Here is a 15,078-nt window from a genome sequence, read left to right as displayed (position 1 = left end):
AGATTTTTTTTTTTTCAGGAAATAAGTTTAGGATTTTAAGTTATTAAAATTTATTTACATAAAATTTAAAAAGTGTGTAAAAACTATATTAGCAGTTTATAGCAATTAGTGCAAGCGTTACCTTAAAAAAACTTCTTTAAAGTATATTATTTGTGAAGCACTCTAGTGGCAAACCATAGTAGTTGTGGCTTGCATCATAAAAACAGGTCTCTTGTCTGGAAGTATCATAATAGTGTCCTCTTTTAGTGGGAGATATTCAGTGAAGGAGAAACTAGGAGAGCTTTTCAAAACTACACCAAAAAAATTATTTTAAATGAGACAAGTCTTAAACATGTAAATTTGCCTTTAGTTGCATAATTTACTTAGAACTTTAACTTTTTTGTAAAATTTCAGTTTCATGTGATAGTATCCTGTAGATACATTTGCATTACATGGTAGACATTTAAACTCCCTTCTAAACACTGTCATTAAAAAAAAATTCTTTGTTTTCCATGAATGATTTTGCATTTATTTTTTGTCTTTTCTGAGTATAAGTGATTGTTTTTGTGACTCTATTTTATGATTTTAAAACAGATCAGATAGGTTTCTTTAATCAAAATGCCAAAATTTACTTTTTGGGGTTAGGAGTTATAAATCTGTTTTTGACATTTGGTCATTTTGACTCTTCTTAAAAATGTTTTTCGCGGGGGGCATATAACATTTTACAACAATTAATCGGATCATTTAGAAAGTCTAATTTGGATGAATACATTCAACTTAAATCTGCCTGTAAAATTAGTGGAAACTAGGTCTTTCATTTATTTTTTATTGAAGATTTCCGATATGATATGTACAGCATAGTGATTCAGTATTTTTACAGATTATACTCCATTGAAAGTATAAGATAATGGCCATAATGCCCTGTGCTATATAATATATCCTTGTTGTTTATTTATTTTATATACAGTAGTTTGTATCTGTTAACCCTATACCCCTAACTTTCCCCCTCTCCCCTTCTCCCCTTGGGTAACCACTAGTTTGTTTTCTGTGCCTGTGAGTCTGTTTCTGTTTTGCATATACATTCTTTTGTATTATTTTTTAGATGCCCATATAATGATAGTAGACAATATTTAACTGACTGATTTCACTAAGCATAATATTCTCTAGCATAATACCCATCCACATTGCTGCAAATGGAAGCTGGGTCTTTTAAAAAACTTAAATCATGAACTATGTGCTGCCATTCCTGAAAGAAAGTGTGTAGTCGTGGGGGAATGGAATGGATGAAGAGGTAGTCTAAAATCTAAGCCGAGGACTGTAATCTTGGCCACTTTAAAACATTTACAAGTTTGTTTCTAGAGCTAGAAGGAACCTTAGAGTTTATGGAGTCTCACTCTCTCTCAGAAGCCAAGGCGAGAGAGAGTGCAGACCTGTGGTGCAGTTTTGTCTCATGGTGAAGAGGCACAACTGAATCTAAAGGACCGTCTAGTGAGAAGAGGCTGATGGAGCTTTTTGGTCAAGCCCTTCAGAATTTACCCTGGCGTTTTGCCATATGTTATTTCTTTGATTTTTTTTTTCTTTTTTCTTTTTGAATGGAGGTACTGGGGATAGAACTGAGGACCTTGTCCATGCTGAACATGCTCTCTACTCTGAGCTGGTCCTCCCCACCCTCCACCTTTGAATCTTGATCGCAATCCTGTTCCATAGATGAAAGTGTCTTCTTTTCACAACTGAAGTTCGGAATGGAGTTTCTTGTGTTAGGATATCTAGTTTTGTGAATTTATTTTGTTTAAAAATAATGTGAACATTGATTTAATACTGAGAGTGAACTAGTCGTTTCAACAAAGATCTGAGTGACTACTATGATAATTGCGCTAGGCAAGGTGATGTGGGTTATCCAAAGATGAGTAAGACCCACAAAGAACTTCCAGCTACTGACTTTCAAATCTTTTTATGACATATTTTGCTTTCCTCTTTTTTAAAAAGGTTGTTTTAGGATAAAGATGCCAAAGGGAGCTGAGCTTATTGGATCAACCCTTTCATTTTATGGAGATCTGTTTTTACATAAATGTGAACGGCCACCATTCAGATCTCAGCTTAAATATTTCTTCCTCGGCATATTCTTTGAATTCACAGGCTAGAAATAGTTTTTCCTATTACATGTTTTTATGGCATCCTATACTTTGCCTTTCTAGCACTTTTCTCAATTTGTAATTCTTGGTCTCTTCTATAAACAAAGCTTCCTTAGAATAGGATCTTTGCTGCTTTTTTGTCTTCCTGGTGTCCAGCATAGAGTAGACTCCTGTTAATTTGTTGAGTGAGTGACTGGATAAAGTGTCCAGGTCCATTTATGTCCTACTTTAAAAAGATCTTTAGGGGCTGAAAAATCTATTCAATTTTGAGCCCTAAAGTAACAGGTATTTTTAGTAGCTTACATCTTTTAAAAGACATTTTAAATTATTGTTAGTTGGTAACAAATTTAGCTTCTTACAACTTGGAAATTATGTAGCAAGAGATAGTGAAAGTAGTGGAAAGTAACCAAATGGTACAGATTACTTTTGATCTACTTCTATCGAACCATGTTACCTAGCAGATATACGTCCTATCAAGCAACTTTTTAAAACTATTCACAGAATGACTTAACATTCAAGTCAAAAAGCCTTTACTTTTTCCCTCCATCTTAAGATTCGGGCTACAAATGTACTGCCCAGAGATGTTATTGAGGCAATTCCTACAATAGATGAGAAGTAGAATTAGTTGGTGTCCAAGGTCTTTTCAACTCGTAAGGTTGTATGACTCTGTGCTCAATAATTTTTTTGATGAAAATAAATTCATTTTTATATTTGGGGCAGTATCTTCATGTCTTGAATTCTTTGCCTACTTCTTGAGTGGGAATTGAGAAGAGTAGGGTGTGTTGTGAAAGCACATTGAACACGTAGTGATTCTAGGTCTTTATGTTAGAAAGACCTCAGGTATTCACCATGCTGAGATGAAACTGGGGCCAGATAGTAATAACAGCTAAATTTTTTTTAGAGCCAGAATTATCCAGGAGGGTAATGGGTTGACTTGGGAGGGAATGAGCATTCTATATAGTAAATACTCTGTCTCAGTCAAAGGCAGCAGAACCACCTGTTGGTGCCTGGAGGAATTCGTGCTTTGTGTGGGAAGGTGAACTAGATGCCTTTTAAACGTTTTTTCCACAGACTAGTTTTAGATCCTCGATTGCTTCAGAGAAGGTAATATTCACACCTTTCTCCCCAGTTGTTATTTTCACACCTCTCTGCTCCCCATTTATAATTTAGAAAGAGGCTTAGAAGTCTAGAATTTTTTATTTCAAATTTACTTTGAGAAATTTTGTATTGAACTTAGTAGGGCGCCTGTGGAATTGGGTGGAAACCTGTAGGGCCCCTGCCCTCCATTAAAGGCCACTGAATGACTTTGAAATATTGATAAAGATTTAGTTATTTGACTATAGATTCTTATACACTGAGGGCAAAGCATCTTAATCACTTAAAGGAGGCTTGAGAAACTTTCATATGATACCTTGAAGAGGAGGATGGTGATGAGATTTTGAAAGACTCCATGGGTGGATATGAGCAGTGGTAAGAAGCTCCCAGAATGTGTAGTGAAATCCACTAACTAGTCATGAATGTCATTCTTTAAGCAAATATTTACGGCACACATCTACCAGATGTGAGGGACTAGATAACATGTTTTAGGTGCCAGGTGTAGATGAAGTCTCTGCCCTCAAGAAACTTGTCTCCTCTATTTATTATCATCAAATTTATTGTCTGGTGACTTAATTTAAGTGTTTATTGTGCTCTGGTAGAAACTCGAGCAGGAAGCAAAACAGTGGATTTTTGTCATTGACTAGTTTGGCTATATGCCTGAAGAACCTTATTTTAGAAATAAATGTGAAGATTTTTGTATTCTGATATTTAATATCTTAGAGAACAATCTTATTTATATTTCATCTAGGTTAGTTTGTGCAGAAATATGAAATCTGGTTCTATTTGAATATTTAGAAGAGGACATCAAAAATAGAAATTGGTAGACATTCTCAGTTTAAATTTGCAGGACATTTAAAATTGTCTGAGAATATCAGTGACAAACTATCCTCTGAACATTTGGCATCTATTTTTCATAATAGAGTACAAGATATGTCTTGCTTTGAAAAAAAAATCCTCACTCATCAAGTGTTTATTGCAGAACTGTTTTATACAAGGTATTCCTGTCTACTGTGGGAGATATGAACATGAATTAAGACACTTTCTGTCTGTAAGGAGCTCGTGTTTTTGTCTTGCTCGCTGTGATATAAAGTAGAAGGCGTGTGCTCTGCACGTGGTGTAAGCAATGCAAACATCAAGTGGCATTAAGGAGTAAAGGTGAAGTGGAGAAGTATTTCTCTGCCTAAAGGAGATGAATATTGGATTGGATTTCAAACAGAGGATTTGTCCTGAAATGTGTATAGAACACATTTTTGTACATTCAGAACGTGTAGCCTTATATTCTAACTTCAGAAATGCTTTATCTTCACTTCTGAGCCTTGGTTGGCAGTTGCGCTTACCTTTTAGCATTTTTCTCAACATCACAGCTTCTCTGACAATTGGTAATTTGAAAATGGAGTAATGTTTTTACATTGTCAGTTCTATTTTGTAATACGGAATTTTTAAAGGTAGGGTATTTTGTACTAAGAAACATACCAAATCAGTTTGTGCTACACTTCATCTAGTTTATGTATGTTATGTGTGTGTATATATATACATATATTTTATTATTGAAGTATAGTGAATTTACAGTGTGTCAGTTTCTGGTGTACAGCATAATGCTTCAGTCATACATGAACATAGATATATTCGTTTTCATATTCTTTTTCACTGTAAGTTACTACAAGATATTCAATGTAATTCCCTGTGCTGTACAGTGTGAACTTGCTATCTATTTTGTATATATTAGTATCTGCGAATCTCAAATTCCCAATTTATCCCTTCCCACCCCCTTACACTTTTATCTTGTTTTGTAGCAGTAGGAAAATTTGCCTGAAACTATTGATTTTATGAGAAAGAAGCAAGAACCGTTCGTGAGGGTGGAATTTTTAAGGTTTTCGTATTTTAAAATAAGAATAGGAATATTTTTAACATATTTTCAAGTAACCACATTATAGGTTGTCCCTGTGACCTGAAGCTTTTTTCCTTTAGTTGGTTCATAGCCAGCTCACTGTTGAGCAGGGTTTTTTTCCCTGCTATGTCCAGCCTGGTACAGGTGCTCATTCTCTACTTTGATCCTCATTTCAGAGGCTCTGTCTTGTCTTAATGTTTCATTTAGTAAATATTTGGGTGATTTTGTGTGAAAAATGGTATACTAGATTATGGGAAATCAAAGAAGTGTGAGATATGATCTCTGACCTTAGGAGGCCCGTCATCTAACCAAGGAGACCATTTGCTCACACACTCACGTATTCTATCAAGATTTATTGAGTGCCTGCTCTGTATTGTTGTTGAGACAGAATTTCTGCCATCAAGGAGTTCACAGTCCATTGGAATAATAAGTGACTTGTTCATTAACCTAACATTTATTGGACCTATAGACTCAAAGACAAATGAGACATAATCCCTGGGCCTAAAGTGACTACAGTCTTGTAAGATGGGTGATTAAGTGGTGGTGAGATGTACAGACGATACTCACTTAGTATGGTTTAATCTGAATGGAATTTAGGAGGTATGTTAATCTATATGGGAAGAAATATTTTACATCTTTATTTTTGTAACTTCTAACTGAATTTTAACATGTTCTTCAATTATGACTGTAAGCAACAAATGACACTAGGAACAGACCTGTGACCTCATCACCAGTGAAGATCACAGATGTTTTCATATCACATTATGGTTGTTGCAGATGTATCGTGTATCATTTACACTTTGAAATTACAGTAGTTAAAAAAATACTGAAAAAAATTATAGTAGTTGGTGGATCTGCTACTAGAGCCTATTATTCAATGTGAAATAAACTTAAAAATCCTAAATCTGTTTACTGTAGTATAACTGTATTTTAATATAATTGATCTCCTTTGTAATCTTTTGTATTTAAAAACATCATTGTGAGGAGTCCATGGCACAGAAAGTTTAAGCACCTTATTAGATAAGTCTTGGCTTACTTTCTTTAGCGTCATATGTGTGATTAAATGTGCAGAGGATAGCTGGTTTGTTTCATCAGGTGAAACTTTTAGCTCCACGAAGCAATCTCTGGTACTGGTGGTGGCGTTTTACTCAGCAGTTGAGTATCTGGAGCTGTGAGTTGGCCATGCCATGTGCTGCTTTTCGTTTTCCTCCTGATCATTCTTTGCCCGTGCTGCCTTAAATAGAGGGAGAAATACAAGAACTGCGCTACAAGAGTGGCTCTGTGTTCTTTTTGGTTCAGAGGAGATGATTACAATGTGATGTTTGTCTCAAGTGCAGTGGGAACTTAGGCTTTAACAAGGTGACGTTTGACTTGAATTCTGATGGGTGGGTGGGCTGCAGGGGGAGAGGGTTCTGTGCCAGCGTACTAGAAGCCCAAGGCCTAATGATGTGGCATTTGATGGCTCCTTCCTAGAGTCCTGAGCTGCGCTGTGAAGGTTGAAGCTTGAGCAAGGCTTGGGAGGATAGGACTGTCTTCCTTAGTGGTGAGCACTTAAATGTTGACTAATATTCTAGCTTCCAGAACTCTCAGTATGAGTTTTTAAAATTTTTTTTCAATGTATTTTTTTCTTTCAGTACTACTTCTGAGGTCATGTGCTGCATTAGTGTATTACTCTCTTCAGGGGCGCAAGCCATCGGTTATCCCACCCCTCCTTGGATGCTCATCACTTCCCTTCAGTTCTCAGTGACTTTAGCTCCTGCCACACTCCAGCTCTCTCCAGCATACTCCTGTCTTAGACGCTATGGTTAATTGTTTTAATTTCCCTTGCATGCACTCTCTGTTCTAACCCTGACTGAATCAAATACTACAGCAATCATGCTGTTATCTCCTCTGTCTTAAAAAGAGGGGGACCCTTTCTCGCCTCCACCCACTCCCTACAGGTCCTTTGCCTGGGGCAGCTGCTGCCCCATTTCTCAGCTGCTTTTTAGAGCAAAGCTCCTCTTGTTATGTGGACCCTCAAAGTGTGGTCCACAGACCCGCACCGCCAGCATCATCACCTGTGGGCTTGTTGGAAGTACAGAATTGTGCCCCACTCCAGACTTACTGAATCAAAATTCACATTCTAGGAGGGCCCCCAGGTGACTCATGCTCACTAAAGTTGGAGAGGCAGTGGTCTTTACAGCTTTCTTTAATTCTTTCGCTTGTCTTCAGACTTAATCCACTAAAATTATTGTACCTTCCTGCCCTCTATTTTAAGTGTACAATTCTTTGTTGTTGTTTTTAAGTAAGTTTACCCAAATTGTCCAACTATTACTCTAATTCAGTTTTAGTGCATGAGGGGGGATGTGTAAGTTTCAGTTATGCTAGATGAATAAATTCTAGAGCTCTCTATGGAACATAATGCCTGTGTTAATAGGACGGAATTGTGCACATCAAGATTTGCTAAGAGAGTAGATCTTATATCTCTGTCATATTAAGTGTTCTTACCACAGAAAACAAAAATAAAGGGACACGAGGAAGCTTTGAGAGGTGTTAGATATTGTCTGTTACCTTGATTGTGGTGTTGGTAGTATGAGTGTTTGCATATGTCCAGACTCATCAAATTGTACGCATTTAATATATGCAGTTCTTTGTATATCAGTTAGACCTTTCTAAAGTTGTCAAAAACAAATTCATTTTTGTGTTTTAATTATATAAAATATTTCCATGGTTCTGACATCAGAACCATACAGCACAGTTACATTCAGAGATGTCTAGCTTCCATTTCTGCCTGACCCCTAAGTTTCCTTCCTTTCCCTATAATCATTTTATTTGTTTCTGACTCATCCTTTTGTTGTTATAAGAATAAGATGACATTTGAGCAGAGATTTGAAGGGATTGAGGAGGGAGCAAACTGTGCATGATATTTTGCATCTTGTTTTTTCTGCTTAATGATATATATTGGAGATCTTTACATATTAGTAAATAGAGAGCTTCCTCACTCTTTCTTATAGTTGCTTTATACTCCATGCTGTGGATGTGCCACAATTTATTTAACAAGATGACTGCTGGCTGTTAATATTTTTTTAAATTACGGATAAAGCTGCAGTGAATAACTTTTCATGTGTATTATTTTGCACAGAGGCAGGTGTATCTGTAGTATGTATTTCCAGAGGAGATACTGCTGGGTCAGAGGGTAAATGCCTGTATGTTTTTAACAGATATCATCAAACCGCCCTCCGAAGGGAGGAGTTGTACTAATTTGTACTCCCACGTGAGATCACCTGTTGCACAACAGCCTTGCCAATAGTATGTGGTCAGACTTTTGCATTTGATCTGATAGGTGAGAAATTAGTATAATTTTGTTTGTTTTCTCCTCGTAACAAGTGAGGTGAACTTATTTCTAAATATTAGGAGTGAAATGTATTTCTTTTTCTATCAGCTATCTGTTTCACATCCTTTGCCCATTTTCTGTTGGGTTTTTGGACTTTTTTTTTTTTTTTTGAGAGCTCTATATGCTTCAGGGAGATTTTTGCCTGTGATGTGAATTACAGATTTTTTTCTTCTGTTTGTCATCTATCTTGTAATTTTGCTTAGGGGGGCTGCGTGTGTTTGTTCCTGTTTTTGTTTTTGCCATAAAGAATTTTCATATTTTTTGTAGTTAAATTTATAAGTTTATAAATTTTCTTCTATAAACTTTTATAATTTTGAGCCACAGTTTTATTATTTAGGTCTTAACCAGTTGTCATTCTCTAAGGTTTAAATAAGAGGGATAAGATTCTCATTTTTAAGTTTGAGAATTAGGTTTAACAAAGACTTTTCTGGAAGCAGGGGATGAACATTGAAATGTGCTGTACAGGGAGCTGGTGGACAGTGATTCACTCGTGGATTTCAGGGTTTGACTTACCCTGACTATGTTATAATATTAGATACTGGGTTTGCAAATAACAGGAAACCCAACTAGATTGACTGGGGCACCAGTTCTGTTTTTCAGAGATTCTCTGGGTTTTGCTTTCTGTTGTATGTCAGCCTGGCTTAGGAGGCAAAATGGGGGTAGGGGTTCCAGGCTTCACATTTCTGTACCACATGGACCAGAATGAGAACCAGGATCCAGGATGAGAACAGTTCTTCTAGTTATTTTCTCAGAAGAATAAGGACGATTTTTTTCACAGAAGCCCCTAGCAAACGTCCTTTAACTCGTTTCCCCGAATTGTATTACCAGCCCATTCCTGTGGCCTGAGTCTTGACTAACCCATACCTTTAGCAAGGGGTTTGGATTATCTGATACCCTGATTGCTCTGGAGCTGCAGTATGAGTAGATTCCAGACAGGAGACTAGATCTGTAGATAGACACTGGATGGGCAACCAAGAGATGCAGACTGCATGGACAATCTTACACTGGGTTAAGTGTTGGGGACCAGACGTAGTGGACACAGCTGTTTCCTCGAGAGAAGAGCTCATGGTGTGATGAGTTGGTAAAGCAAGGGCTACAGCTCGCTCCGGCCGCCTGGGCTGTGTTGTACTCCGGCGGGGTTTAGCAGCCTCTCTTCCCTTTACTCTTGCTGTGTGGCTACTTTGAATGTCCTCCCACTGTTTCCCACTGTATTGGCATTTTTTTGTCTGACTCTTTGTCTCCTCCACTAAACTGTGAAACTCGAGGGCAGAGACCACCTTATTCACTATATTCATCACAGTGCCTGTGCATAGGATGCACATTGTGTTCCATTTTAAATGAATGAGTTGGTTGAAGTTACAGTCCCCTAAGGACTTACTTGAGTAAATTCAGTAATCTTTCAAAATCCATGTCACAAGACAAATCTAGTTAGTGTTCATTACCAGAGCTTGCAGAGAGGTAGGCTTGCCAGCCCCTTTTGAATTTGTTGAGAGGCTCTTAGAAATTAGTCACAATTTTGAATCTTGTGCTGTTAAGAGTTTTGGGTTAATCCAAGAGGTAGCTGTGTTTGGTGTCTTGATTGCCTGGAGCAACATTGTCCTTGTCCTGGCGTCTTGGAAAAAAGTGCTCACGCTCTCCCTTCCATTCCCTTCTTTCCACTTAATCCTAGAAATCGCACAACTCTTTACATGCTCTTCTTCTTCTCTGGACTTTGGAATACGTGAGCGTGTAGCTAGCAAGACTGAGGACAGTATTAGCTCAGCTAATTAAACAATGGTGGCTGTTATGCTCAGGGCTTTCCTTGGTGCGACCACAGTTTGCAGTTCCCAGACAGCTCGGAGAGTGGGTGCAGGTTGAACTGGAAAGGCTTCACAGGGTCCCGACCGCTGCTCTGCAAAGTGAGCTCCAGACCAGGCATCACTTCGTTTGGCACTACGCATGTCCCTTTGAGTCTCTGCCCTTAGACTCATGCCATCTTCCTCTTTTCCTCATGAGCTTGTGCTGACTTCTTGGCCACCTCTGCTCATTGGGAGCACCTTGGTACCTGCCTCACAGCCTGCCTTTCCTCTCCTGCTCCTGCTGCCGTCTTGGGTGGTTTCATGAGTACCGCAGAGCCCATGAAGCTCCTTGGCTCCTCGATTTCTTGACTACCATGTCCACCCCCCGTGACCTCCTCTATGGCCCTCTCCCATAGTGACACTCTGGGTCTTGTCAGCTGAAACGGCTTCAGCTCCAAAATTATTAATTCAGGTAGAAACAGTTGTCCTTCCACTCCATTGTGACCTTGGCTCCCACTGCTCTAATCTCTTCAAGGTACCGGTTACTCAGCTTCACGCTGCGCAGTCGCTAGACACCATGCAGCCCGCAGCGTCCTTGACCTCTCAGCAGCATTTGACACAGCTGGTCATCTTCTCTTTATTGAAGCACTCCATGTCATGACACTGTTTTTTTCTTTTTTCTTTTTTTCAACATTTTTTATTGAGTAATAGTCATTTTACAATGTTGTATCAAATTCCAGTATAGAGCACAATTTTTCAGTTATACATGAACATACAACGAATAGTTGTCACATTCTTTTTTCACTGTGCACGTCATGACACTTTAATCTCAACTTCTTTCTGCCTTTCTAGCCCACATCTCTTTGGCCACTCTTTACTTCACCTTTCTCCATTCCGTCTGCTCTACCTAGTCTTTAACTGGATTTCCTTATGACTCAGGCCCCATTCCCTTTTCTTACTCCCGTTGTAAATGTCCTCTGTATCTGTGCCTTTTATTCCTGAAATTGTTTATGCCTTTTCTCCCCCGACCCACCACCCTCCACAAAGGAAAAGGTATTTATTGCAACAAATTAATTCCCTGTGGATATTCCCCTGCAAGCACAAATCCCTTTGTTAGGGCAATTAGATCTTATGCTACATGTGCTCCAGCAGAGCTCATCTCTGTCCCTCTTAGCTCTAGAGCTTCCTTCTTGATGGTGACTTTTGCCAGTTCCTTCTTACCCCGTTCTCTTTTGCTTTCTAGACCATGTTTCTGTGATCAAAGGGCCACCTCCAAGTTGGAACCGTGGCCCCGTCCTCTGCAGAGCAGGGACCTGCTCTGGAGCCCCTGGGGCATTCATGTTTCTGCATTCTTAGGCAGCTACTGGCTTCAGTCACTAGCTTGAACTTCACCCCTGGTTCATATTTAATCTTTTCTTGAATAAACTTGCAAGGGTTTGTCGATGAAAATTTTGTTTCACAGAATCAGTTTTCTGTGTTGTAATATCTGTTATCTTTATTTCCTTTCTGTTTTCTTTAGATTTATGCTGTTTTTTTTCTAGCTTTCTGAATTGAAAACATAGGTTTTCAGCCTTTCTTGCTTTTTAATGATGTGCTTAAGGCTGTGGAATTTCCTTTAACAGTCATCCATGTTACATATGTGGTAATATCATTGTCATTAAGATCTAAATATTTTGTTATTTTCATTTTTATTTCATCTTTAACCCTAAATTTCTAAACAGGCATTTAAAAAGTTTCTATTAATGGTATTTAATTTTGTTATTGATTAACTTATTCACATGATGTGGTCATAGAATATATTTTTTGATACCAGTTACTTGAAATGTGATGATCTTTTTCTTTGTGACCTAGTTAAAATGTTCCATATGTTTTTAAAAGAATGTATATCCTCTGTTTGTTAGTTCAAGGTGACATCTCTTTGTGTTTGATCAAGTTTTTAATGCTGTTCACATTGTCCAAATTTTTACAATTTTTATGACTGCCTTATTTGTCAATTTCTGATAGGTGTGTTAAATATCTTACTGTGATATTCTGTTTTGAGGATTGGAAACTCATTTTATTTTTGTTAGTTTTTGCATGGAATGTCTTTCTATGCTTTTTTCCAACTTATTTTTGTGATTTTTGTGTTTTGATCCTTTTAAATCTCTTCTATTTTATTGTTAGTCATGACACTTTCTTCTCGCTCTTCCTCCCCACACCTACTTTTACTGTCTGGAGTGCCTGCTGATTTTATCTCCATGGTAGATCTTGACTACATCTCCGTTTGTTGCCCTCGTTCGTCTCCCCGGCACCGTGCAGCCTTCTGACTGGTCTTCTGCGTTGCTCTTGCCCCCCTCTCATTCATCCTCTGTGAGCTTTAAAAATGTGATTCTGATTGTCACTCCCAGGCTTCACATCTTTCAGTGGTTCTTGTTGCTTTTAGCATTAAAAGCAAAATTACTGACATGGCTTCTGAGGCTCCGCGCGGGCTGGCTCCTGCTTACCTCGTCATCCTCTCCTCCCTTTGCTAGATCTTCCTGGTGCACTGATTTCCTTTCAGTTCTCTTACCGAGCCTGACCCTTCTTGCCACAAATTCTTCTTACGTGCCGTTTCCTTTGCAGGGAATGTACACTCCCTGCCCCTTCATCTCTTCAGTTCCTACTCTTTCAAATCTTAACTCATGTCTTTTTAAAAAAATACATTTTTATTGAAGTATAGTCAGTTTACAATGTTGTGTCAATTTCTGGTGCACAGCACAATACTTCAGTCATATAGGAACATACATAAATTTGTTTTCATGTTCTTTTTCACTTTAAGTTACTACAAGATGTTGAATATAGTTCTCTGTGCTGTACAACTCATATGTCTTTTTTCCCCAAACCTCTCACCCTGACCCCTGACTAGGTCAGCTCTTCTGTTATCCTCTACCAGGTTGTCTCTCTAGCATGTCACAATAATAATAAAATAATCCAAATTTGAAATGTGTTGTCCCTCTTCTCCCTACCAGCTAAACTAGATTGCAAACTCAGGAGGGCTGATTTCATCTAGTTCATTCCTGAACCTGTGTTCTCAGTGCCTTTGATGCATTACATGCACTCTTTAAATATGTGAATGAAAGGATAAATGTATAAATGACTTTGCTGTTTGTTTATTGATAGTAGGTAGATTATGGTAACCATATTGTCTTTATGTAGTTGGTATATTTGGTTAAATATTTTAAATGAATCAGTCTCTGATCTTCGTGATATCTGTTTTGTGAGATAATGTATTTCAAGAACAGCAAGCTGTCATGAGTACCCCCTTCCCTCTCACCTAGTCCTTCCCTCCCTCCTTCTGCAGGTACATCTTTCCCTGGCACTAGCAATGGGTAGAGGCATGAAAGAAAACTGAGAAATCTGTTCTGTTTAAAAGCTTCCTTAGACGGAAATTCTGCTAATCATTCAAATTACTAATAAGTTTGCCCTGTTGAAATTTCTCCTTCATTGGCAGCAGTAAAAAGGAAAGTTGTATTTCCCCCCTTAAAGTTAAAATTAGGATATGTTTATTGTAGAAAATTTGGAAAATTCAAGGAAGAAATAAAAAAACCTACCCCACAGCTCTTACTATTTTGATGTTTTTCCTGCCAGTCTGTCCTGGTGCTCAGTTTTACCTTAAGTGTCATTCAGATCCCCTGTGCCTAATACTATGCCTGGCACAGAGTGAGTGCTTGTTAAGTATGTGGAGAGTGAGCCCAAGTGTGGGCTCTAGTTGGTCTGTAGATAAGCACTGCTTTTTGTTGATGGTATTTAAAACCCATTCTAGCGTAGTTGAGCTTTGTATGCAGGTGTGACTTTTTTGTAAATGAACTTATTAGATCACTGTAAAGCATTGCATGGGCTAAATAGTTTGGAGTCCTCAGTCTACTTCCCATCCTTCAGTACAGCCGGCTGACTTTGCCTTAGAATGTACCCAGAATCTGCTCACCTCCACCGCACCGCCTTAGTTTCAGGAAACTCCGTCTCTCATGGGTTGTGACGGTGGACTCCCTGCTTCTGCTCTTGCCTCTTACAGTCTCTTCTCCTGTCGGTAGCCAGACTGACCTTTCACACAGGATCAGTCAGAACTTATTTCCCCACTGTTTAAAAATTTGTAATGCTTTTCCATATCACTTAGAGTAAGACCTCAATTCTTTATTGTGATCTGGTACCTTCCCCCTCCCTTAACCCCCCCAGGAGCTTTGCTGCTGCAGCCTCTCTCGCTGCTGCTGCTCCCTCCGTTCTGTTCCTGGAGGAGGGGCACTTTCCACCCTCAGAGCCTTGTGTCGCTGTGTTGTTCCTTCTGACAAATCTTCTCCCTGGCTTCCACAGGGCCGGCTCCTTCCCTTCTTCTCATCTCGGCCTTTCAAGGAAGCTTTCTGTCACCCCTACCCAGAAGGCTCTAGAATCACCCTTCCACCTCAGTCCTGCAACTCCCCTTTCCTGACTGAATTTTCTTCTTAGCCCTTTCCACTCTCCGATATTCACTTGATTATTTGTTTACAGGCTGTTTCCCTCCTGAAGTCCCCAAGAGGAGGGATTTATCTGTCTTCAAGGCTGAGACCCAGTGCCTAAAACAGTGCTTGGCACATGTAGAACTCATTAAATATTGAGTGGATAGTGAAAGGAATTTGTCATCTCAAGTAACTTAGTGGGAAAGTCTTCATTTAGAACATAGGTATTACGACTTCACATAGGCATACTTTATTTTTAAAAAAGGTAATGCATTCACATGATTCAAAGTTCAAATGGTATTGCAGCGAAAAGTCTCTCACCCCTGTCCCCTTGCCACCCTGTGCCCCTCCTCGGAGTAACTAGTGTTCTTTGTATATTTCC

The 15,078-nt window shown here is 38.7% G+C and overlaps 1 protein-coding gene across 16 annotated transcripts in view; it reads left to right on the top strand.

The window, feature by feature from the left end:
• Window positions 1-15,078, top strand: part of WDR20 (WD repeat domain 20) — a 59,852-nt gene that overhangs the window by 1,843 nt on the left and 42,931 nt on the right. The window contains exons 2-3 of one of the 16 annotated variants that reach the window (XM_045505779.2): window positions 6,571-6,640; window positions 6,732-15,070. The exons of the other annotated variants lie outside the window; for them this stretch is intronic. Coding sequence (XP_045361735.2) covers window positions 6,571-6,597 — 27 coding nt within the window. The 3' untranslated portion in view covers window positions 6,598-6,640; window positions 6,732-15,070. Of the gene's footprint in view, window positions 1-6,570; window positions 6,641-6,731; window positions 15,071-15,078 lie in introns of those variants that run through there. 16 annotated transcript variants of the gene reach the window in all.

Source organism: Camelus bactrianus, chromosome 6 (genome assembly GCF_048773025.1).
Source record: "Camelus bactrianus isolate YW-2024 breed Bactrian camel chromosome 6, ASM4877302v1, whole genome shotgun sequence".
Lineage (NCBI taxonomy): Eukaryota > Metazoa > Chordata > Mammalia > Artiodactyla > Camelidae > Camelus > Camelus bactrianus.
This window is presented reverse-complemented; position numbering and strand designations above follow the sequence as displayed.